The following is a 23,423-nucleotide window of genomic DNA, read 5'->3' on the forward strand; positions in this document are numbered from 1 at the left end:
GGATGGGAACGGGGCATACAACTGCTTTCACACATGGCCCTCATCTTGGTTTCGGCTTGCTCCATAATTCGATGTGGAAGGATTTCTGACAGTAAAACACTAGACTAAAAACTATCCTTTTCTGAGACTTCTATACATTTCTCATTTGACTCTATTAGCCAATTTTGTGGCAGATGCTGTACTAACAGTAGCCTTTTGTCACTTTTTTTTTGTCATTTACAAGATTTCAAATGTTTTTGAGGGGAAGATTAATTTTACTGTATGCGAGGTATACAGTATTTGAGGACTATTCACCTCGTCACATTTTTTTGGAGCTATAACTGATTGATAACCAGAGAAAGAATTCTCTCTGAACTGATATCATGCCATTATGATGACTAAATAGCTGTTGAAACCAGTATGGCCATTCTTGCCAAACGTTTCTAGTTTTGGAACAAATTCAGAAGAACCCTCTCCCTTGCTTTGTGCATTTGATCATTGTTATCTGCAGGAATAGTTGATCTGATTGTGTTCATCATTCCAAACAAGCAGCCAACACAATAGCAACTAAATTCAACAGCAACCAGGCATTTCGGAATAGGGGTGTCCACCACTGAATATTCCCTGTATGGCAGGGTAATTATAAAACAAACAAAAACAGGCACTTTTTTCAATACGAATTGACATCGATCGTGAAGACTGTTTTTGAGACAACTGTCATCTTTGGCACAGAGTTAAGTCCACAGGATATTCCATAGTTTTTCATTCTCAATTCTTGGAGTTTCTTGATTCTTTAACCAAAAGCAAAGACAGAAAAAGAAATCTGAAGGCCGTGTAAAGAAGCACTGTGAAGTTACTGTCCACTTCAGAAGCGGACCCGATTACAGAAATAACCCCAAATTGATACCCACATGGCTGGTCTTTTCGGGAAACATCTGGAGGTCAATTCTGTACTCAAAAGGGAGATTTCAGAGTAGGGTAAAATATGTCTGACTACATAAAGAAAGATTCTTTCTTCATAAGCTCTCATTTTACAAGGAATGGCAGGGTTTGGGGTATTTTGTTATGAGGTTCTCACTTCCAAGGGGGGACAGGAAGAGTTAAAGCAGGTAAAAGCTATGTGGTTATACAAGCTCTCATCAACAGCAATGACATTTTGATGCTGGGGACCACTTCTTTGATACTGAAGCTATATGCACAGAGACAAAATTAAGGTCCCTGTAAGAATTGCTTTTTTAGGGATACCCTACCCCCACCCAAAGCCCATATGGAGAGGAGAGGTAACAGACAGCAGTGGCTTGTTACGCACCACATTTCTACCTGTCAGTGCAGAGAACCCTTCAAAAGAGCAGAAATTATTCTTTGTAGGACAGATCTTACCTTGTATCAGCTGCTGCTTCTACATTTGTGGAATCTGTGCTATACCTCGGTAATGCACTGCTATTCCTGCCATCACACCCACCCACCCTCCCGCATGACTGCATAGGCATTGGTAAAGCACTCACAACAAGGTTCCAGTAGATTCACCTGTTTCCATTACCCTTAACCACCTCCCAAGCCCCAAGTACCTGGCTGACGTCAAAACAGTCAGAATGGCCAGTTTATTTATTTTAACAGCTTAGGAGATGAAGAACGGGGGTAGTAAGGAGGAAAGTTGTAGGTGAGGCTGTGAACAGGGAAGGAACAAAAAACAACTTGCAAGTGCCACCGGGGAACCGCATGGAGAAGACATGGCAGGACTGCCCAGGCCAGAGTCTAAGGATTCCACTACCAAAGTCCAGGGAGAGGTACCTCTGCTCTGTGATAGTCTTTCCTGACACCATGAAGGTAAACAGGACTCTCTCCTCGCAAGGCAGCTACCACGCTCACCTAAGCATTCTAGTACTTGGGCAGTGGTTTGAAGAATGTAGCAAGATTGTCCTCTTCGCACAGAACATCGTGCTGCTCTTACAGTTCAGTGCTCGATTTCTTGGCAAGTAGTCTGAGGAATGGATTACGAATTACCACCTGGTACCACAGGCAGTGAGCTGCTTCATTTACACAGCACAGCTTGTCAGTGTAGAGTGCAGCGGGACTCCCCGCCAATGTAGTGTGAGGCGCTACTTTTTCAGCAGAGTCAGAATTTATGGGTAGAAGTCCAGAGATTATTCTCTTGCAGCGGACTGCAAGTGTTCCTGTTTTGTAATAGAATTCTCCAAACACAGAACAGGTGGATGTTCTTTCAGCTCAGCAGTAATGTCCTTGGTTTGGAGAAAGAAGCTTGTATTATGATGCTTCTTCTAACACCACAAGAGTAACCGCTTCTTCAGCACAGTATAAGAGCTTGTGCCAGTTCATTCCTTGGTTGGCAGTAAGGGTAGTTGCTCCTTCAGGTTGGCAAAAACATTATCAGAAAAAACAGATAGTCAGGTAAGAGTCAAGATACAGATGCACCTTTCTTCCTTCATCACTATCAACCAAAGGACAACAAGAAGATGAATGGCCAAACTGCAGATTGACCTCTATCGAGCTATACCAACAGTAACTTTCCTTATTGTGCCAGGAAATTCAGATCACAGCACAGAGCCTGCTAATAACGTAGGTTACGTAAGCTTTCTGCAAGCCTTCGTTGATGGCAAGTCAGTTTTGTAAATGTCCATTTGCGCCAGAAGTAGACATCTGCTCTACAGCTATGTCCCACCATCAAGCTTGTTTTTCCATAGTTTTTTTAGACTTCCACTTTGAATGGAAGTTAAGTGCTAACCCTGTCTCTTGTCCCACCTCAATGATCACACTCCAAGACATACGCCAGGAATCATGAGGAAGTAGCCATGGGCCTCCTCCTTAACTCCCTCCTTTTCAACTGCTTGACAGAAATACTGATGTGCCACTGAGAAGCACCGCCTTACCATCTCATATTTATATGTATATAGAAAGAGTAATAATAAAAGATGCCCCTCCATATGTAGTGTTCTTTTGTTTTTAAAGGACATATGCAAGTATAGAGAGGGACATGTTTTGTGTGGAGGCTGCAAGTCTTCATCAAGCACGGTTATATCATCACACAACTAACTGCAACATTTAGGAATTGGACAGGAGAAAGATACAATCCACAGTGGAATGGGCACTACGACCGGAAGAGAAGGACCCAAAGACTCAGAAACTCTGGCCACGGTACAGCTGTTCTTTCCTCATCACCTAATTCTGCATGGATGAGGTGATGCTCCACCCACATCTGAACACCCATTCAGTTGCGCTGATCTCCCTGCTGCCGCTCAACGTGAGTGCAGGAATGTTCATTCACTCAGTCGGTGTCCTTTCTGATCTGCCCTCAGTGAGATGCTGGACCCAGTGAGCTAATTTTCCTCTTCAAATTGTGTTCTTCTTACAATGGTTTATCACTCTCCTTCTTCAGGTGACTGCAAAAGAAAAGAAAGCGAGAATTTAAGCAAGAGAAGAAGAAGCAAAGATGGAGAACAAAAAGAGGCCAGTTAGAGAGCCAGAGATTATTTAAAAATGGGGCCTGAGTAAGGAGGAGTGGGAAATGAGAGCAAAGTCTAAGATAAACCAGCTGAAGGAAAAGAGAAAAAAGCTTGCACACCAAACAAGCACCAACTAAGCAAAATGATCGGAGATTTTTCTGGTAAAAAACTTGCATGGTGACTATAAAGATTAATTCTGTATATTGTTTATTGTCTGTAGCTACAGTGAACTTGTGTGTGTGTGTGTGTGTGTGTTAGTGAATGAAAGAGTAAAAAAACGTGTGTATACATACAGACAATAGTCGTATTTGCAGGTGAGCAATGATTGAACTTCAATGGAGTCTTAACTTCCTACCTGAAGATTTATAATGGAATGGGAGTGTGAGAAGCAGCAAGAAATAGAACAGAAGGGTAACTCATATTTCACAGAAGGAATGGTGCTATTTAAAAGTAGACACCTCATACTGGGCTGCTATAATCTGAAAAGGCCAATGACTGCACTTCAAATCATAGCTCCAGTAACTTTGAAGAAACCGTGGTAGCACCTTTTGTCATTATAACTATATGTTTAACGCATCCTGAGAAAAATATTGAGTACAAAATATCAATCACCAAAAAACAGATTAAATAATAATGCGAGAGCAAAATGTATTTACTATTGGTCTTTCAGAGTACAGACATATTTAATCAGACACTATATTCATAAATTTAAAAGGGATTCATTGTAAGTTTTCTGGTTATAGCCTATTTCTGTTCAATTACACAACCATGTGTTATCTGCACTTCATATTTTAGAAACAGTGGCTGCAAATACCTTTTTGCTTATACTTCATCAATGCAGAACATATATGTAAACAAGAAGAATCACATGCTGTAGATAATGTTTACACAAGGGCACCTATGATATCTACCAATCAGCTGCTTCTTTTGGTAGAATCTGTAAGCATCCTAGGTTAAAATGTATAAAAAATTACTAACCTTTTGATTTGAATAACATGCTTAAGGAATTATTCTTTGTACTACCTGAGCTTTAGGACAATTTACTCACATTTCTTTTTAGCTATTTCAAAATAACGCTAAGTTGGACCGAAAGGTCAAATGTTTTGCCACTTAACCTAAGTAAGTGGCTTACTGGCACAAGCAGATACATTTTACAGATCCATAAGCAATTGGTGTATTGTACTATGTATGCCTACCTATTAAATAGAACTTGTAGCACAGAATCCTCTTTTCTGTCCTGCAAGGCATACAGGATCAAAGGAGTCAACCATTAGCCTCAATGAGGAAACTCACTAGACGTACGTCTAGTCATGTGGCTCATATTGAAGCAGTGTGCCCGATCGTCAAATAGTTTATACAATGAGCGCAAGGCTTTGGAAATAGTATCTAGAGTAGCATTCTAATTTGTAGGATGCAAAGAGGATACAAGCTTGGAGGGGGATGCAGTGTAGTTCCTTCAGTGTGGATGGTGATGTGATTGAACGTCTTCAAGCAATTGATGGAACATGCCTGTGTGAAGAAGGCTTATCAGGGGTACGAGAGTGGTGCTGGGTTGGCTTCTGAGCAGGGCCTTGTGTCTACTTTAGTGAAAGGGCCAGAGCCTGTACTGTTTGCTTTGGAATGTGTTGGAGTTGAGTATATGTGGCTGAAAATTGGTATGTGGGGGCTGACAAAAGTGTGGTTAGTGTAGGTCAAGTGATAGGGCAGAATATGGAGTGCATGAAAGTGAGTCAATTAGAAAAGAGTTTTGTGACTTTGTGGTGCCACACCTGTTCCTGTTGACTTTTTTCTTTCTGTTGAATAAGGAAAATGCTACTTACCCAGTATGCATCTGTTCTTGGCATGTAGAGCTGTAGAGTCACATGCTTTGCATAGCCCGCCATCTAGTGTTGGGTCCGGATGTTTGCACTTTGCTTTTGTTCGAAGAAGACTTTTCCAGTTACGGGGTAGGTGACTGCTCCTTTCGGTGATAGTGCACATGGACATCGGCTCCATTCTTAGATTGTTTGCCGCAGAGGGTGATAATGGAGTTAGTAGGAGTAGTAAGAGATGTCCATGTGTACGTATCTAAGTAAGAAATTACTGCAACAGGTATAGGTACCCAGGGAGGCGGTTGGGCGCATGTGACTCTACAGCTCTACATGCCAAGAACAAATGCATACTGGGTAAGTAGCATTTTCCGTTTGAGGCATGTGAGCTGTAGATCACATGCTTTGCATAGATTATTCAGCAGTTATCTCCCAACGCGGTGGCTAACCTGTAGCTGTTGCAGTCGTCTGAAATAGTGTACGTACAACTGCTTGGCCCACACTAGCTTGCTGTCTTGCTAACACATCTACACAATAGTGTTTTGTGAATATGTGAGGTGTCGACCATGTTGCAGTTTTTCAGATGTCATCTATGGGTATATTCCCTAAGAATGCCATAGAAGCCCCTAGTTTGCATGTGGAGTGCGCTCTAGCGGGAATTGTTAGTGTTTGTTTTGCTTTTGCATAGCATGTCTGAATGCACTTGAATATCCACCATGCAATACCCGATTTTGATATGGCATTGCCTTTATGTGGTGGCGCAAAAGCTACAAACAGTCGTTTTGTCTTGCGGAAAGGTTTAATCCTTTCTACATAGTAAAGTAATGCTCTTTTCACAATCTAAAGAGTGTAAAGCACGTTCTGCCACAGAATCCAGTTGAGGGAAGAACACAGGCAACTCAACAGATTGGTTGATATGAAAGGCAGAAATGACCTTTGGTAGGAATTTGGGGTTAGTCCGAAGAACCACTTTGTTTTGGTGTACTTGTAAAAATCGTTCTTCAATGGTTAGTTCCTGAAGCTCACTTACTCTCCTTAGTGATGTGATAGCTATGAGGAAAGCTACCTTCCAAGTGAGAAATTGCAGTTCACATCTATGCAATGGCTCAAAGGGTGGACCCATCAGTCTTGTAAGGACAATGTTAAGATTCCACACTGGAGCAGGTGGAAGTATTGGAGGAATGATTCTTTTAAGTCCCTCCATAAATGCTTTAATGACAGGCACTCTAAAGAGAGACAGATGTCTGTTGTGTAGGTATGCAGCTATTGCAGCAAGATGTAAGCGTATGGAAGAGTACGCTAAATTGGAACACTGCAGATGTAATAAATAGCAAATTATGTTTTGAACTGAAGCGTCCAGCGGATGAATTTGATTGTTATTGCATTATATTACAAATCGCTTCCACTTTGCTGCATAGCATGCTCTTGTGGTAGGACGTCTAGCCTGTTTAATGACGTTCATTCAGTCTGGCGGGAGATTAAGGTAGCCAAACTCTAAGATTTCAGGTGCCAGATCGCAAGATTGAGATGACTGGGATCTGGATGTCTTATCTCTCCATTGCTCGGAGTGAGAAGATTGGGAGTAAGATGTAGTTTTTGGTGAGGAACTACAGAGAGCCCCAATAGGGTTGTGAACTAGGGTTGCCGGGTCCATTCAGGAGCAACTAGGATTAGTGTCAGGGACGCTTATCTGAGCTTCCGAACTACTAATGCAATACGTGGGAGAGGCGGAAAAGCGTAGGCAAATACCCCTGACCAATTCATCCATAGTGCATTGCCCTTGTTCCTTTGGTTGTGCGGTACTACCTCTATCACCTCTTTGCTGAGCAGTTCCTGCGCTTCTAGTCTCAAGAGTTAAAGTTCCTTTGCTGAGTGTGCCTTGTTTCTTGGTTCCCTGTTTGGAGGCTGTTTTTCTAGCTCTATACAGTATCCGTGTTGTATGATGTTTAGTATGCATCTGTCTGTTGTGATTTTCCTCCATCTCCTGGAGGAAGTCTCTTATTCTGCCTCCTACTGGTGTTGTGTGTTCGAGGTATTGTTTGTTGAGAAACGTTAAGTTTTTGTTGTTCTCTATGTCCTTCTGCCCACCCGAGGTGTTGCTAGGGTGGATTTTTGTTTTATGGCGAAGTCACTTCGGGGTAGGCTGATGCCCTCCTCTCTGTGCCTTACCTCGACCGTTTGAGCGCCCTCGAAAGGACTGTCGCCAGGGCTCGTACTGCCAGTTCTGTTGCTGCTGGCCTTGGTTGTTCCCTTGATAGCTTTGTTGGAACGTCTAGTGCGATGTAGTAGGCACGCTGCCTCCCCTACCACCTGGCCTTCTCGCGGGTGTACCCCTTCTCAACTCACTGAACTGCAGCGCTCCCATTGACCTTGCTGTCTCATTGCCCTTTTTGAGCTGGGTTAACTTGTCAACTGGTGTGCAAAACAGTTGCTCTCTGTTAAAAGGTGTGTTAAGGAGGTTGTTCTGCACCTCTAGCTTGAAGCCTGAAATTCTAGGCCATGCGCGTCTTCTCTCGGTCACTCCGAACATCATTTGTCTGCTGGACGTGTCCGCAGCATCCAAGGCCGATTTCAAACATGTATTCACAATGTTTTTGCCCTCTTCTACCAGGTGAGCTGCCCTTTGTTGGTACTGGTCTGGTAGATGCTTTAGGAGTTGCCCCACTTCCTCCCAGTGCTGGTACGCATGCCTGTTGATCAGGGCGTTGGAGTTTGTGATGCGCCATTGAATTGTCGCACTCAGCTCCACTTTTCTCCCCACGAGGTCCATCCTTCTACTCTCTTTGTCTGGAGGTAGTCCGGCATTTGTGGGTACATTGGCCCTTTTCCTAGCCGTTGCTGTAATTATGGAATCGTCTGGCACTGACCCCTGGATGTATGCAGGGTCCTTTGAGGAATGTTTATACTTTTTCTCTGTTCTAGGAGACACTGCTTTGCATACTGCTGGTTCTTTAAAAGCATCCCTTCCCATGTCCAGCACACTAGGGAGCATGGGCAGGAACTGGCTCCTAGTCTGTTGAGGCAGCAGAGTTTCCAGGAGGAAACATGCCTTGGGCTTCTCTTCCTCCAGTTTCACCCTATATGTCTGTGCAGCCTTTTGGACGACCATATTGTAGATCCCCATGTCGTCTGGGGGTGAAGGCCTCGAAGGGTATAAGTATACTCCTTCTTTCGGCAATTCGGCGTCGAGGTCATGCCACTCTAAGTCATGTGCCTCCGAGGACATCGAGACCCGCAAGGTCTGCTGATCCTCATCGTCTTCGCCCCCGAAATAATACAGGGCTTCTTCCTGCCGTTCCTCGACCGGTTCAGGCATTTTTGGTGGTACGGCGTCCTTGTCGTCTCTTTCGCCTTCGAGCGCGGGCTTCGGCGGGACCGTGTACTGGCTCATCCTTTCGTCAAAGTCCTTTCTTCGCTGCAGGATGCTGGCCATTTCGGCCTCCTCTTCTTCCTTTCCACCTTGGCGGCCTGTTCGGCGTTGAGAGTTTGTGCGCTTCGCTTCGAGGTCGTTGACGTCGAAGTAGCTGTTAGCCCTTCTTTTCTCGGCACCGAGGTGTCCTTTTCGAGGGCATCCTTCGACAACCTAGATTTTTCGTGGGCTTTCGCCGTCTGGGAGTCCTTTTCGAAGGATCCGCTGAGCTGTTTGTCCTTGGGTGCTTTCGCCAGGTGTTTCGGTGGCAATGTGCCCTTCGAGGACTTTGCTTCACCCTTTCGATTGTCGCTCGGGTGTCTGGGGGTCGATGACTCCCTTACCTCCTTAGACTTTGTCTTTTGGACCTCGGCAACCGTGCAGTCCTCCGGTCCTTTGGCGAGGTTGTCCTCCTCTCCACTGGAGAGGCCCAAGTCTTGGCGCGATGGAGGTGGCACCCTTCTCTGCCTCTCCCTTACTCTGAGGGTCTTGGGTGTAAACACCGAGCAAGCGTTGAAGTCCTCGCTGTTGTGGTCGAGAGGCAGGCAGAGGTTGCAGACTGAATGCTGGTCCTTCTGGGCGTAATTGTGGTGACAATTGCTGCAAAACTTGAAAGGTGTTTTGTCCATTCCGGTGCTGAGGGAGCCCCCTGCGAGCGCATTCTCCATTGAACTTCGAGATCTTGGTAGAAAATCTTCTCCCTCGTCGTCCCGGTTAACTGACCTGTAGTCGGGTGTGCTAAAAAGTTTGATTTTCGTCGATTTGCTTCTCTTTCGTCGATTCTTTCTCCAAAAAGCTCTGGAACTCTTCGGTAACGATCCAGACCCAACAGCGGAAAAAAGAATCTGAAGGTGGTGACCAAAGGTGGGAACATCCGGAGGAAGCGCGTCAACGTCAGAAAGGACACCAAATGGTGGTATGTTGATGCCCACCTGGGCCACGGGGGGAAAAAAAAAAAAAGAGAGAGAGAAGAAATACTACAATCCCGGACCCAACCACTAGATGGCGAAATAATGCACAGCATAGTGAATCCAGAAAGATTCACGCTGCAAGACTGCATAAACACTGGAGCTGACAATGAGTGTTGAGGCTGAAACTGACGGAGTAAGGTTTGCATGTTGAGGATTCTGGCCGGATTGGGGTAGGCCAAAGCTTTTTGTATATCTATTGTGGCTCCCAGATACGTCTGTGTGTTGGATGGATGTAGATGGATTTGGACATAATTACTGTGAATCCAAGATTGTGGAGCAATTGCACTGTTTGTGAGTTTGACACTAACACCTTTTTTGCGATCTGTCTTGTATGAGCCAGTCGTCCAAATATGGGAAGACAATGAATGTGTTGTCTTCGTAGATGAGCTGTGACTACTGCCAGGCACTTGGTGAAAACTCTGGGTGCGGTAATTACTCTGAATGGGAACACCTTGAACTGATAGTGCTGGCCTGCTACTACGAACCTGAGGTACTTGCGGTGAGCAGGGTGTATTGGGATAAGGAAATAGGAGTCCTTTAAGTCCAAGGTGGACAGAAAGTCACCTTGTTGCAGGAGCACTTGCTGGAGTGTGACCATGTGAAAGTGGTCCAACTGAATTTAAAGATTTAGTTCTCTGAGGTCTAGTATAAGCCTGAGAGAGCCGTCCTTCTCAGGAATTAAGAAGTACAGGGAGTATACCACAGCCCCTTGATATTTTAATGGGACTTGTTCTATAGTTCCTTTCTCTAAGAGAGAGAGAACTTCTTGCTTTAGAAGGGTAAGATATTCCTGCGACATTGTGCGAAATTTTGGAGGAATGTTTGGGGGAGTGTCTGTAAGTTCAAGGCAGTAATCATACTCGATGATTTGTAAAACCCATTTGTCTGAGGTGATTGTGTTCTAGACAGGGAGAAATTGGGAGAGACGTCCCCCGACAGAAGTGGAATGATCGGGGGTAGCGGAAGGAAGTCACTGCTTGTTGTTTGCGGGGGAAGTGCATGTGGAGTTGCCTCTGCCTCTTCCCTTACCATTGTTTCCTCTAAAACCTCCTCTGAAATAGCCTCTTGATGAGGGCAATTCGTTGTTGCCCTTGTAAGAGGAGGAGGGATTTTCTGTGGAAATATTTTTGGCGCCACCCCTGTAAAAGGAGTGCTGAAAGGAACCCCTATTGGCAGGTAACTGCAGAGCCCCCATGGACTTTGCAACCTCAGTGTCTTCATCTTTTCCAGCTATGTGTCAACTGCTGGACCAAAGAGGTGTTCCTTGTCAAATGGCTGGTTGAAAATGGAGGCCTGTACCTCAGGTTTGAACCCTGAAATTCTCAACCATGCATGTCGGCGTATCAGTACGCTAGTGTTTACTGCACGCGCTGCTGTGTCTGCTGCGTCTAGGGCGCACTTGATGGAGGTACTGGTGATAAGTTTGCCCTCCTGGATAAGATCCTTTGCTTTAGATTTATGCTCATCGGGTAGAAATTGCATACGTTTTTGTAACTCATCGTAATGAGCCCTATCATATCTGGCTAACAAAGCCTGAGCATTTGCAATGTGCCAGTGATTAGCTGCTTGTGAGGCTACCCTTTTGCCAGAAGCATCAATTAACTTGGACTCCTTATCAGGAAGAGGGGCCTCACCTGTGGTCTGTGAGTTAGCTCTCTTGCAAACATTAGAAACCACAAGAGAGTCTAAGGGCAGCTGACCCTTGAAGTTGGCAGGGTCAGTAGGTGCTGGTTTATATTTCTTTTCAACCCTGGGCGTGATGATTCTTGCCCTTACAGGATCTTTGAAAACCTCCTTAAGCATTGGCAGTGTATGTGTAGTTTTTTGAGAGGAACTTAGGGTCTCAAACAAGAAGTCCTCCTCTAAAGCCTCCTTATATAGTTCCACCCCATGGTAATGAGCAGCCCTGATAAAAAGCTCAATGTAGCCTATATTATCGTCAGGTGGTGATGGCATGGACGGTGTAAGTCAGGGTCATTATCCGTGTGTGGGTCAGTGTCAAAATCCTCCCAAGGATCAACATCTTTTGGCCTATCCTCATCCCATCCCCTTCATCCTGTGGTGAAGGAGGTGAAACATAAGGTGAAGGGTTAGAACCCACATTACTTTCCTTCAGGGTCATTTGGTACTCATACTGTTGGCCCAGTTTCCTTTTTTCAGGAAGTTTGGCATGAATATGTCCAGTATCTGGGTTAATAACCAATTCTTTCTGTTTCGGATCCGAAGGTGGGACATCGGACCGAGTCTCTTTTGGCGGAGTCTTTTTATCTTTATTTGTCGTTTTCAGAGTCGTAAGTTTCAGCTCCGAACTCTTCGGTACCGAAGATTTAGTCTTCCACAAAGATGGAACGTGGATAAGGACATGCTTGGATTTCGGCGCCGAGGATTTAGGTTCGACGCTGGCATGGGGTCGACTCGATCCCGAGCCAGAAGGCTTCTCTTTGCGTTTTGGCGCCTGGGCCCGCTGATGGGGAGCTCGAAACTTTTTCTCTGTGCCGACCTTGGCCCGGAGGCAGAGGAAGGACCGGAGCCTTTTTTGTCTTGTGTTGTTGGGGCAAAGGGGTTTCTGTACTCAAGGTACGCTGACCCGGTGTAACTTGCTCCTCTTCTTCCATGTCAGAGTTGGCCTCGGACACGGAGATGTGTTCTTCTTCCTCGGCTCCTGGAGCTTGTGTTTCTTCTCGGTCGGAATCTTCACCAAAGATGTCCGGTACGGAGCCACCTTGGTTTTGCATCTTGTGATGTCGAGCCCGATGGTCTCGAAGCATCTTTTTCGGTCGAAACGATCAGCACACATCGTAGTCTTTTTCGTCGTGTTTCGAGGATAAACAGAGGTTGCACACTTCGTGCAGGTTGGTGCATGGAAACTTAGCGCAACACCAGGGACAGAGCTTGAATCGAGTCCGTTCCATCAACTGATTGCGAGCCCGGCGCGGGTAGGCCCAACGGCCCTCCACGAGTTTTACTATCGAAGATCTTTAAGTTGAAATGATACGTGGAGAATGGGAAACGCGATTGAGAAACAATACCATCAAGGGTAGTGGATTGCGCGTCGAAGGGAACTCGAAAAACAGTGCCGAACCGGATCGCAGCAATTCACATCCGAACCCAATGGCAGAAAAAAAAAAAATCTAACAATGGAGCCAATGTCCATGCACACTATCACCGAAAGGAGGAGTCACCTACCTCGTGACTGGAAAAGACTTCTTCGAACAAAAACAAAGTGCAAACATCCGGACCCAACACTAAATGGCGGGCTATGCAAATCATGTGATCTACAGATCACATGCCTCAAACACATACTTCTTTTAAGCAATGGGTCCTTGCTACAATGGTGACAAGTCGGCAATGGGAACAAAGGATAAAGTGTTCTTTCTAGATTGTCTTATAGGACCAGGACAACATATTTAGGCTCACCTAGTACAATGGGCAATCTTCAACGGACTTTGTGGTCATCCTTTTGTCTCGAAAGCCAATTGGTAGTTACTGGTATGTGTACAATGCTTGTATGAGATCAGCTTGCAACCGTGGTGAAACATGCTCTACCTCATGCCTATAGTGATTGAGACACCAAGCTTGTGCAAAGTTTATATATCAATGTCAAGTGCACTGTGGACCATCAAACAAGTCTCTGTAGGACGTCCATCCTGCTGCAGCACAATTACACACAACTGGTTGTTTACTGACACAATTATCAATTGCAGCACTAGAACTGGCAGTGTTTTGTTATGTTATGTTATTGGTGTTTTTATAAAGCGCTAATCCAGGTGGTCTGTAGCAGGTGTATGAGGCCAGACCTGGGGGCTTACGCAAAAAGCCAGGTCTTCAGTTTCTTGCAAAAGTCAGGAAGAGTGGAGGCTCTAATGTGATGTGGGAGGTTGTTCCAGGCTTTAGGGGCTAGGTACGTGAAGGTGCGCCCTCCTGCTCTGCTTTTGGGTGTGTGTGTGCTAGTGATAGAACGGAGGAACAGAGGTGTCTGGAAGATTGGTGGAAGCAAATGCGGCTGTTCAGGTAGCCAGGGCCAGTGTTATGGAGAGCTTTGTAGGTGTAGGTGAGGAGTTTATAAAGTGTGCACGCTTGTGTATTGAGAGCCAGTAGAGTTCCATAAGGTGTGGTGTGGGCTCGGTATGGGAGGCTAAGGACTAGTCTGGCTGCTGTGTTTTAGACGGTCTGCATTCTTCTTGTGAGCTTCTGTTTCCATAGTCTAGTTCGCTGGTGATGATGGCTGGGATAGTCATTCTCCTGGTGTTGTCTGGTAGCCACTTGAAGATTTTCTTTAGCATCCTTCGTGTGTTGAAGCAGGTCGACACCGCTGCGCTGACATGGGTGGTCATGTTCAGTTTGTATCTATGATAATTCTGAGATTTCTCGCATGGGAGTGAGTCCAAGGTCTGTGGGCCACCAGTGGGCCTGTGAAATGACTCAGGTGAAGTGAGTCAGGTGAAAATTAATTTACGATTTCACTCGTGTTATCAGCACACAATGCTTCAGGACATTAAGTCAAAACATCAGGATCATTAGTAGACTACGATGACCGCATTATTTTTTTCAGTTTGTTGTTTAATATAATCTAACTTGTCTATTATACTTCCACCTCCATATTGTTTGCAAGAACTGGGAAAACCTCCTATGGAATAGAAGTCTTCCCGGCCTACGTTGAGGGTTTGGAAGGAGAACAATGGTCACCACATAGGAAGCGGTCTCTTCTGAAGAATTGCCTAGGGGGAGAAGGTTTAAAAGAATTTCAATTATTACCGATGTTGGACTGTGACACTAACAGGAATTTGAACGTTTTTGACCATACTATAAAACAAATGGGGTTAAGATATAGCAAGGAAATTAATACACTAATGGAACAGTTTAAATTCTACTCCAGAACACAAGAGGCTGAGAAGACCACAGAAGAATTGTAGGGATAGTAAGATCACTGGCTGGTAGTTGTAATTATGAGAATATGTGTTACTACCAGGTTTTAGGAGATTACATTTTAATAAAAGTAAAAATAAAAGTACTGGGTATGACTTTAACTTTGAACACTACAATGACATATAGACAGGAATAGAATATTCGGAATGATCAGTGGTGATTAGCGGTTTGCCTAATAAGGGGATCAATGTAATTAATAATAAAAGGTGATATAAAGGAAAATGTTACTTACCCTGTAAGCCCCGATTCGTAGCGTGTAGTACTGTCCATTCACATGCTCTGCATACTCCTGCCATCTAGTGTTGGGCTCAGATGTTTGAACTTGTTATTCTTTGAAGAAGTCTTTTGAGTCACAAGGTATAGTGACTCGCCCCTTTGTTGGAATGCGAATGGGCATCGACTCCATTGTTAGATTGCTTTCCGTATAGAGGGTGAAAGTAGTATGGAGTGGAGAGTGAAGATTATATGATGCTCATGTGCGTTTAGTGAAAACATAATGATTATGCTACTTACCAGTATGCATCTGTTCTTGGCATGTAGGGCTGCTGACATTCATATCTGTGCATAGATCGCCGCCTAGTGTTGGGTCCGGATGTTTGCACGTTGTTGTCCTGGAAGAGTCTTCGAAGTATCCTGACATAGGTGACTCCTCCCATGGACCACAGTGCGCATGGGCATCCTCTCCATCCTCAGATTGTTTTTCGCCATTGTGGCAGTGATGGAGTAGATACAGAAAGTGATGACCATGCTATACAGTAATTCTGAGAGCTGCAGCTGCTACAGGCGCCGGGGAGGAGGGTGGGCGATATGAATGTCAGCAGCCCTACATGCCAAGAACAGATGCATACTGGTATTAGCATAATCAGTTCGAGGCATGTGGGCTGCTGAATTCATATCTGTGCATAGAATACATAGCAGTACCTCCCATTAGCGGCGGCTACCAGGGTCAGCTGCAGCGGTCTGAAAAAGAGTTTTGAGAACAGCCTGTCCTACAGCTGCCTGCTGTTTTGAGTGTACATCTACACAATAGTGTTTGGTAAATGTATGTATAGTGGACCATGTGGCTGCTCTACATATATCATGTAAAGGAATGTTTCCCAGGAAAGCCATGGAGGCCCCTAACTTACGTGTTGAGTGAGCTCGTGGGGGAATCGTTAATGTGCGTTTAGCCTTTTGATAGCAAATTTGAATACATTTAACGATCCATCTGGCTATACCTGCTTTGGAGATGGCGTTGCCTTTGTGTTGTGGGGAAAAGGCAACGAAAAGTTGTTTTGTCTTCCTAAAGCTTTTAGTTCTGTCTATATAGTACATGAGGGCTCTTTTGACGTCTAGTGTATGGAGCATTCTTTCAGCGACATTTTGTGGATTCTGAAAGAAAACAGGCAGTTCAATCGTTTGATTCATGTGGAACTGCGATATTACTTTAGGCATGAATTTGGGGTTGGTACGTAGTACGACCCTGTTTGCGTGAACCTGTATGAATGGCTCTTGAATGGTTAGTGCCTGGAGTTCACTAACTCTTCTTAACGAAGTGATTGCCACTAGGAAAGCTACTTTCCAGGTGAAGAATTGAATCTCACATGAGTGGAGAGGTTCAAAGGGTGGACCCATCAGTCGGGTGAGGACCAAGTTGAGGTTCCACACTGGTGCTGGTGGGTGTCTTGGGGGAATTACTCGTTTAAGTCCCTCCAAGAAGGTTTTGATGGCAGGCACTCTGAATAAAGAGAGGTGCTGCCTGTTTTGGAGATAGGCTGCTATTGCGGTTAAATGGATACGTATTGAGGTGTATGCCAGATTGCATCGGTATAGGTATAAGAGGTAACAGATTATGTTTTGAATGGATGCGTCTAGCGGGTTAATGTGATTGTTATTGCAATAAATGACAAACCTCTTCCATTTGGCTGCATAGCAAGCTCTGGTAGTGGGTCTCCTAGCTTCCTTAATGATCTCCATACAGTCGGGTGGCAGGTTTAGGTAGCCAAATTCTAGGACTTCAGGAGCCAGATCGCCAGATTCAGCTGTTGCGGATCTGGGTGCTGAATTTCTCCATGGTTCTGCGTCAAATGCGCGGGTTTGATCCGCAGCCTTTGATGCGGCACCACGGAAAGTTCTAGAAAGGTGGTGTACCATGGCTGGCGTGCCCATGTTGGAGCAACCAGGATGAGTGTCAGTGAGTGTTGTCGCAGTTTGCGTGCCACCAGTGGTATCAACGGCGCTGGGGGAAAAGCGTACGCAAATCTGCCGGACCAGTTCATCCATATCGCATTGCCCTGCGACTGTGGATGTGGGAACCTGGCGGCAAAGCTTTGGCATTTTGCGTTTTCGCTTGTGGCGAATAGGTCTATCTCTGGATGACCCCACTGTTGGAAGTACGGTTGGAGTACTGACGGGTGTAGCTCCCACTCGTGCATCTGGTGGCTGTGTCTGCTGAGCAGATCCGCCATCTGGTTGTCCTTGCCGGGGAGGTGTTCCGCCATGAGGAATATGTTCCTCTGAATGGCCCACTTCCACATGCTCTGAGCCAGATGAGACAACTGTGGAGAGTGCGTTCCTCTCTGCTTCTGTATGTAGTACATGGCAGTCATGTTGTCCGTCCGGATCAACACGACTTTGTTGCACAAGTGTACCTTGAAGGCTTTCATTGCCAGGAAGATTGCCATCAGTTCTAGAAGGTTGATGTGCATCCTCTTTTGTTGTATGGTCCATAGTCCCTGCACTGTGTAATGGAGTACATGAGCTCCCCATCCCTGGAGAGACGCGTCCGCTGTTAGTATGATTTGTGGAACAGGCTCCTGGAACGGTCGGCCCTTGCAAAGGTTTTGTGGATTCCACCAATGCAGAGAGTTGTATGCCCGACCGCTCACCAACACTAGGTCTTTTAGTTGCCCGTGAGCCTGATTCCATTGACGTGCCAAGCACTCCTGAAGCGGGCGCATATGTAGTCTCGCGTGCGGGACTATGAAAATGCAGGAGGCCATCATGCCTATCAACTGCATGAACACTCGCGCAGGAAGGGAGTGTTGGGGTTTGAACTTTGAGATTAGCATTTGCATGCTGTTGATCCTCACTAAATTTGGCTGAGCTGTGGCCGCCAGAGTGTCTATGGTCGCACCTAGGTACTGTTGTACGTGTGCGGGTTGGAGATGTGATTTTGGGTAATTTAGTGAGAATCCCAGACTGTGAAGAAGGTGAATGGTGCGGGACATGTGGCTGGCACATTGCTGGGCTGACTTTCCCTGAACAAGCCAGTCGTCCAGGTAAGGGTAGACGTGAATGTGTTGCCTCCATAGATGTGCAGCCACAGTAGCTAGGCACTTTGTGAAAACTCTGGGTGCTGTTGTCACGCCGAAGGGAAGGACTTTGAATTGGTAGTGCCGCCCCTGAATAGTGAACCTGAGATATTTTCTGTGTGACGGGTGTATGGGTATGTGGAAATACGCATCTTTGAGGTCTAGCGTGGCTAGGAAGTCTCGCTGTTTGAGCAGCGGGAGAACCTGCTGTAGGGTGAGCATGTGGAAATGCTCTGAGAGAATGTAGTGGTTGAGGGGTCTCAGGTCTAGTATAGGTCTGAGTGACCCGTCCTTTTTTGGTATTAAGAAGTACAGAGAGTACACCCCTGTCCCCTGCTGGTGGACGGGCACGACCTCTATTGCGCCTTTTTGCAGCATACTTAGCACTTCCTGCTGTAATAATGCTAAGTGCTCTGAGGACATAGGACGGTGCTTTGGCGGTATTGTGGGTGGAGTGGAGGTTAATTCGAGGCAGTAACCGTGTTGGATAACATCTTTGACCCACCTGTCCGTGGTGATGGTATTCCACGTGGACAGGAACCGCTGGAGCCTTCCCCCGACAGGTGTTATGTGGTCGGGGGGAAGGGAGAGGGCGTCACTGTTTGTTTTTGGGGGAGGACCTGGTATTGCCGTAACCGCGTCCTCTGCCCTTCGTGCTGGAGCCACGATATCCACCTCAGGTGTTTTTATCGTAGGAACTTTGTGTGCCCCCTTTATTGTAGGTTTGCTGTGACCCCCGTCCTCTACCCGCTCCTCTATGTCCGGGGCGACAAAAGGAGCCACTACGAAATGTCTGCGTTTGCAGAGCCCCCATTGACTTTGCAGTGTCTGTGTCTTTTTTTATCTTTTCTAAAGTGGTGTCAACCTCCGGTCCGAATAAGTAGTCGGGGTTGACCGGCTGATTGAGGATGTTATTTTGAACCTCAGGTTTGAATCCGGAGATTCGTAACCAGGCGTGTCGTAGTAGCATGACGCTGGTGTTTATGTCGGCGGCATCCAGTGCACACTTGATGGATGCGTTTGTGAGAAGTTGTCCCTCCCTGATGAGGAGCTCCGCTGCCTCTTTGTACTCGTCTGGTAGATGTTGGAGTAGGGTCTCTAACGTGTCATAGTGTGAGCGATCGTAGCGAGCTAGGAGCGCCTGTGTATTGGCAATGCGCCATATGTTTGCCGCCTGGGCTGCAATCCTTTTGCCGGAGGTCTCTAGCACCCTGGACTCTTTGTCCGGGGGAGGAGCATCACCAGTTGTCTGCGAGTGTGCCCGTTTGCGAGCATTAGCAACTACGATGGAGTCCAGAGGTAACTGGCCTCTAATGTACGTAGGGTCCCCAGGTGCTGGCTTGTATTTTTTCTCGATCCTGGGGTTTATTACCCGTGCCCTGGTGGTTTCTTTGAAAATGTCCTTTGCTGGCTTGAGGACACCTTTCAACATGGGCAGAGTCTTTACAGTCCTCTCTGAGGATGCGAAAGTGTCCACCAAGAAATCGTCCTCGATTGTGTCTGAGTGGAGTTGCACTACATGATTGGCTGCGGCACGTTCAATGAGGGCGTTAAATGCAGCAGTGTCCTCTGTGGGAGACGTTTTTGCGCCATAAAGCTGCGTGTCCTGTGTATCCATAGGGCACCTGGGTCTACAGGGTCATCCCAAGCTTGATCAGGGTCCTGCTGGCCTTCAGGGTCCATATCCCTGGGGTAGGCGGTGTCGTCACCCATGTAGTCCTCTATTGCGTCCGTGTCGGAGTGCGTCGGAGAGAAGGACTGTGGGTCTGGGTAAGAGGTGTGGAGGCGTTCATAAAGAACTGGTTCCGATTCCGCCGGCAGTTTTTGCTTTAGCGGGATCCTGTAAGAGTCCAAAGCTTGCTCGGAAGTGATCTTCCGCTTTCGGAGCATGAGCCTGCCGGTGTCGGCGTCGATGAAGTGGGACGGTGATGTCCCAGTAGGAGAGTGTTCAGTAGATGGGGACCTTGTCTGGGTGACACGAGTTCTGATCTCGAATAGTTTTGGCGCCGTGGATGGCGGCAAACCAAAGGTGATGTTGGTTGGTGCCGAAGGTGCCTTTTGAGCCTTTTTCGGCTCGGAGCCCGACGCGGGCTGGAGGGCTGCCTTTTCTCTGATACGTTGCAAGGACGCTGCAACTTGTCGCACCGAGAACTCCGACGGTTGTTTGGCGCCGAGTGGTTCTGTAGAGGTAGGAGTGGACTTCTTTGGAGCCACAGGGTCATCGAGTCGAGGAGAGGTAGTAGCTGTCGACGGCGTCGATGATTGGACCGTAGTCGCTGCTTTCGAGGTGGATTGCGATGCAGCGGCCATTTTAACCTTGGTGGTCGGTGCCGACTGTTTCGGTGCCGGGGGCCGAGGCGCTTTGGCGGTACCGATGGCCTTTCTCTTTGGGTCGGCGCCGACATCGGCTGCAGCGAGTTCGGCACCGAAGTCCCTTTTGGTGCGGTCGGAGCCGACGGTTTTGGCTGGCGTCGAAGGTGTGGTGGTCCTCGAGCCGACCAGTGTTAGTTTCACTTTCGGTTTCTGTTGAACCGGTGCGACGATTGGTTTCGGTTTCGTGGAAGGGAAATCAGTCTTTTTGGGTAATAATGGCTCTCGCTGGATGTCTGAGGCCGGGCCAGAGGGCGGGGCCGAAGAACTGCGGGATTGATCTTGGGTAAGGCCCGAAGGCGATCCCTCGACCGGAGCCGTAGACTGACGCACTGTGATATCCTCCGTTTGGACGGGTAGGCCCTGCTCGTCACCAGAGCTACCTTCTTCGGCCCCTAAGGCCTCATCGTAGTCTCCTACCTCATCGTCGGCTTCTTCCCTGTGAAAAAGCTCTTCATCTACGTCTTCCGATCTGGAACCGTGTTCGGAAGCGGGGCTGGAGGGTATGTTTTCCACGCTTTCAACATCTTCGTCCTCGGTGCTGAAGATGTTGGTCGGGGCCGGCGCCGCTTGCTGCGCTTCAAGTCTCGCGGCTCGTCGATTCCGGAGAGTCTTCTTGGATCTGAATCGGGCACAGGCCATACATTTCGATTCGTCGTGATCCGGTGAGAGGCATTTGTTGCACACCGGGTGGACGTCGATATGTGGATATTTCGCGTGGCAAACAGGACACCGCTTGAATGGGGTCCTCGATTCCATCGTCGATGTAGGGTCGATGGTCGGATGAAATGGATCCGAAAAAGTTGTTAAGGTCGCTAAACTAGCAAGTAAACTGTCGATACCGATCGGGAACAGTACCGACGAAAACTAAAGGCCTTTTGGCCTGAAAACTAAATTTTCCTAACTTGAGTCAAGATAAGCACATCCGAACCCAATGGCGGAAAAAAACAATCTGAGGATGGAGAGGATGCCCATGCGCACTGTGGTCCATGGGAGGAGTCACCTATCTCAGGATACTTCGAAGACTCTTCCAGGACAACAACGTGCAAACATCCGGACCCAACACTAGGCGGCGATCTATTCACAGATATGAATTCAGCAGCCCACATGCCTCGAACTGGAGACCTCTAATGTTACCTCTAATGTTACACCCAGAAGCGTCTTGGGAGGGCACATGTGAATCTACAGCACTACACACTACGAACAGATACTTACAGGGATAAGTAAAATGTTCAGTTCATAGCATGCACTCTGCATAGACTGCATGGACTGTATGGCAGTACTCCCCGAAGTGGTGATTAGCCAGTGCATGTTGCAGAAGACTGAAACAGAGTTCTTAGAACAGCTTGGCCAACACTTGCTTGTTGGTTTGCTAAGAAATACCCACAGTAGTGCTTGATGAATGAGTGTGGAATGGACCATGTAGCTGCCTTACAAATGTTAACCATGGGTATATTTCCAAAGAAAGTCATAGTGGCTTCTTTTTTCCAAGTGGAATGAGGCCTGGTGGGGTTAGACAAGTTTTTTAGCTCTGCATAAACTGTGAAGCAGTACCTACTCATATACAGTGAGTAGCATGTGGATGACGTAGACCTCTTTAATAATGTCCTCAGTACTGTTTGGTCCACCTTTGCTTGTTATCTAGTAAGTACATCCACACAATAATGTTTAGTAAATGTGTGAGGGTTGACCAAGTAGCCGCTTTACAAATGTTGGCTAATGGAATTTTACTTACGAAGGTCACAGATGCTGCTTTTGTTCTGGTAGAATGGGCTCTAGGTGTTACACGGAGAGCTCTTTTTGCGTGGCGATAGCATGTTTGAATACATTTTACCCATCCATCTAGCAATTCCTGCAGTTCATATGGATTGTCCTTTGTGAGGTTTTGCAAAAGCCACAAATAGCTTATCGGTTTTGCAAATAGAATTTGTTTTATCAATGTAGTACGAGGACACATTTTACATCCAGATTATGTAGGTTGCTCTTGGTTACAGAGCCTGTATTTGGGGAAAATATTTGTGAGATCTATATGTTTAAGATGGAACAGGATAGCTACCCTGGGAAGGAATGTGGTGTTTGCCTGAAGTCCTGAGAACTATCCTGTCTTTATGAACATGTATGAAAGGTTCCTGTAATGTGAGACCTTGAATCTCACTAATGCGGTGTAAAGATGTTTATTGCTAAGAAAAATACTAACTTCCAGGAAAGATACTGTAGGTCACAGGAATTTATTGCATCAAATAGGGGACCCATGAATCTGGTGAGTACTACATTAAAGATTCCTAGGCATGGTTATTGGGACTCTTGTAGGGACCACTCTTTTAAAGCCCTTCATGAAAGTTGTAACTACTGGTATGTGGAATAGGAAGGGATGTTGTCTATTCTGCATGTATGCCTCTAATTCTACCGTTTGTAAATTAGTTAAGTGGGTAATAATGTATTGAACAGCAGGTGTAAGAGGATTTGTTTTTTGCAGTACAGTAGTGGGCAAACTTGGCAACGTAGTAAGCACATGTGGTAGGCCTATGAGACTCCTTCAGGATGTGCAACCATTCTTGAAGAAAGCATAATTAAGCCAAATTCGAAGACCTCAAATGCCAAAACATGAGATGTAGTTGTTCAGGATCTTGATGTTTGATCTGTCCTTGGGCTCTGCTAAGAAGGCTGGAGAGCTTCGTTGGTAGGCTGATGGGCCGAGTTCCATGGTTGTCTTGCCCAAAGTATGAGGCTTTGTGAACGTTACCATATCTTCCATACCACTTGTGCAAGGAATGGGAGAAGCGGAAAGAATCAGCAAATATCCCAGACCAACTGAACCATTTAGGATTGCCCAGGTAACGTGGGTGTGTGTACCTTGGGACAAAGTTTGGTCATTTTCAATTCTTGGTGGGGCAAGCAGATCCATGTTGGTAGCTCCCCAATGGTTGAAATACAATTGTAGGATCTCTGGGTGGAGTTCCACTCGTGAAATTGTTGATGAGTCCTGCTAAACAGTTCCGCAAAGTCATTATCCACCCCATGTAAGTATTCTGCCATCAGTTGAATATGGTGGTGAACGACACAATGCCAAATCAACAGTGCTAGGAGACAAAGAGGGAGTGAGTGGGTAAACCTGTGTTTTTGCAGGTAGTACATGGCAGTCATGTTGACAGTCCTGATGAGGAGCACTAGGTTATGAATAAGCGATAGGAAGGCGGTAGGAAGCT

At 46.4% G+C, this 23,423-nt stretch overlaps 1 protein-coding gene across 5 annotated transcripts in view; it reads right to left on the reverse strand.

The window, feature by feature from the left end:
- Positions 1 to 1,569: 1,569 nt before the first annotated feature.
- Positions 1,570 to 23,423, reverse strand: part of ATN1 (atrophin 1) — a 206,966-nt gene continuing 185,112 nt past the window's right edge. For 3 of the 5 annotated variants that reach the window (XR_014966892.1, XR_014966893.1, XR_014966891.1), the window contains exons 10-11: positions 13,046 to 14,346; positions 1,570 to 3,377 (exon numbers count right to left, since the gene is read on the reverse strand). Coding sequence is in view for 2 of the 5 variants with exons in the window: in XM_085619841.1 (XP_085475967.1) it covers positions 3,344 to 3,377 (34 nt within the window). In the remaining 3 variants the exon portion in view is untranslated. The remainder of the gene's footprint in view (positions 3,378 to 13,045; positions 14,347 to 23,423) is intronic. The other 2 variants (XM_085619841.1, XM_085619840.1) reach the window with 1 other exon arrangement.

The sequence above is a fragment of the Triturus cristatus genome, chromosome 7 (genome assembly GCF_964204655.1).
Source record: "Triturus cristatus chromosome 7, aTriCri1.1, whole genome shotgun sequence".
NCBI lineage: Eukaryota > Metazoa > Chordata > Amphibia > Caudata > Salamandridae > Triturus > Triturus cristatus.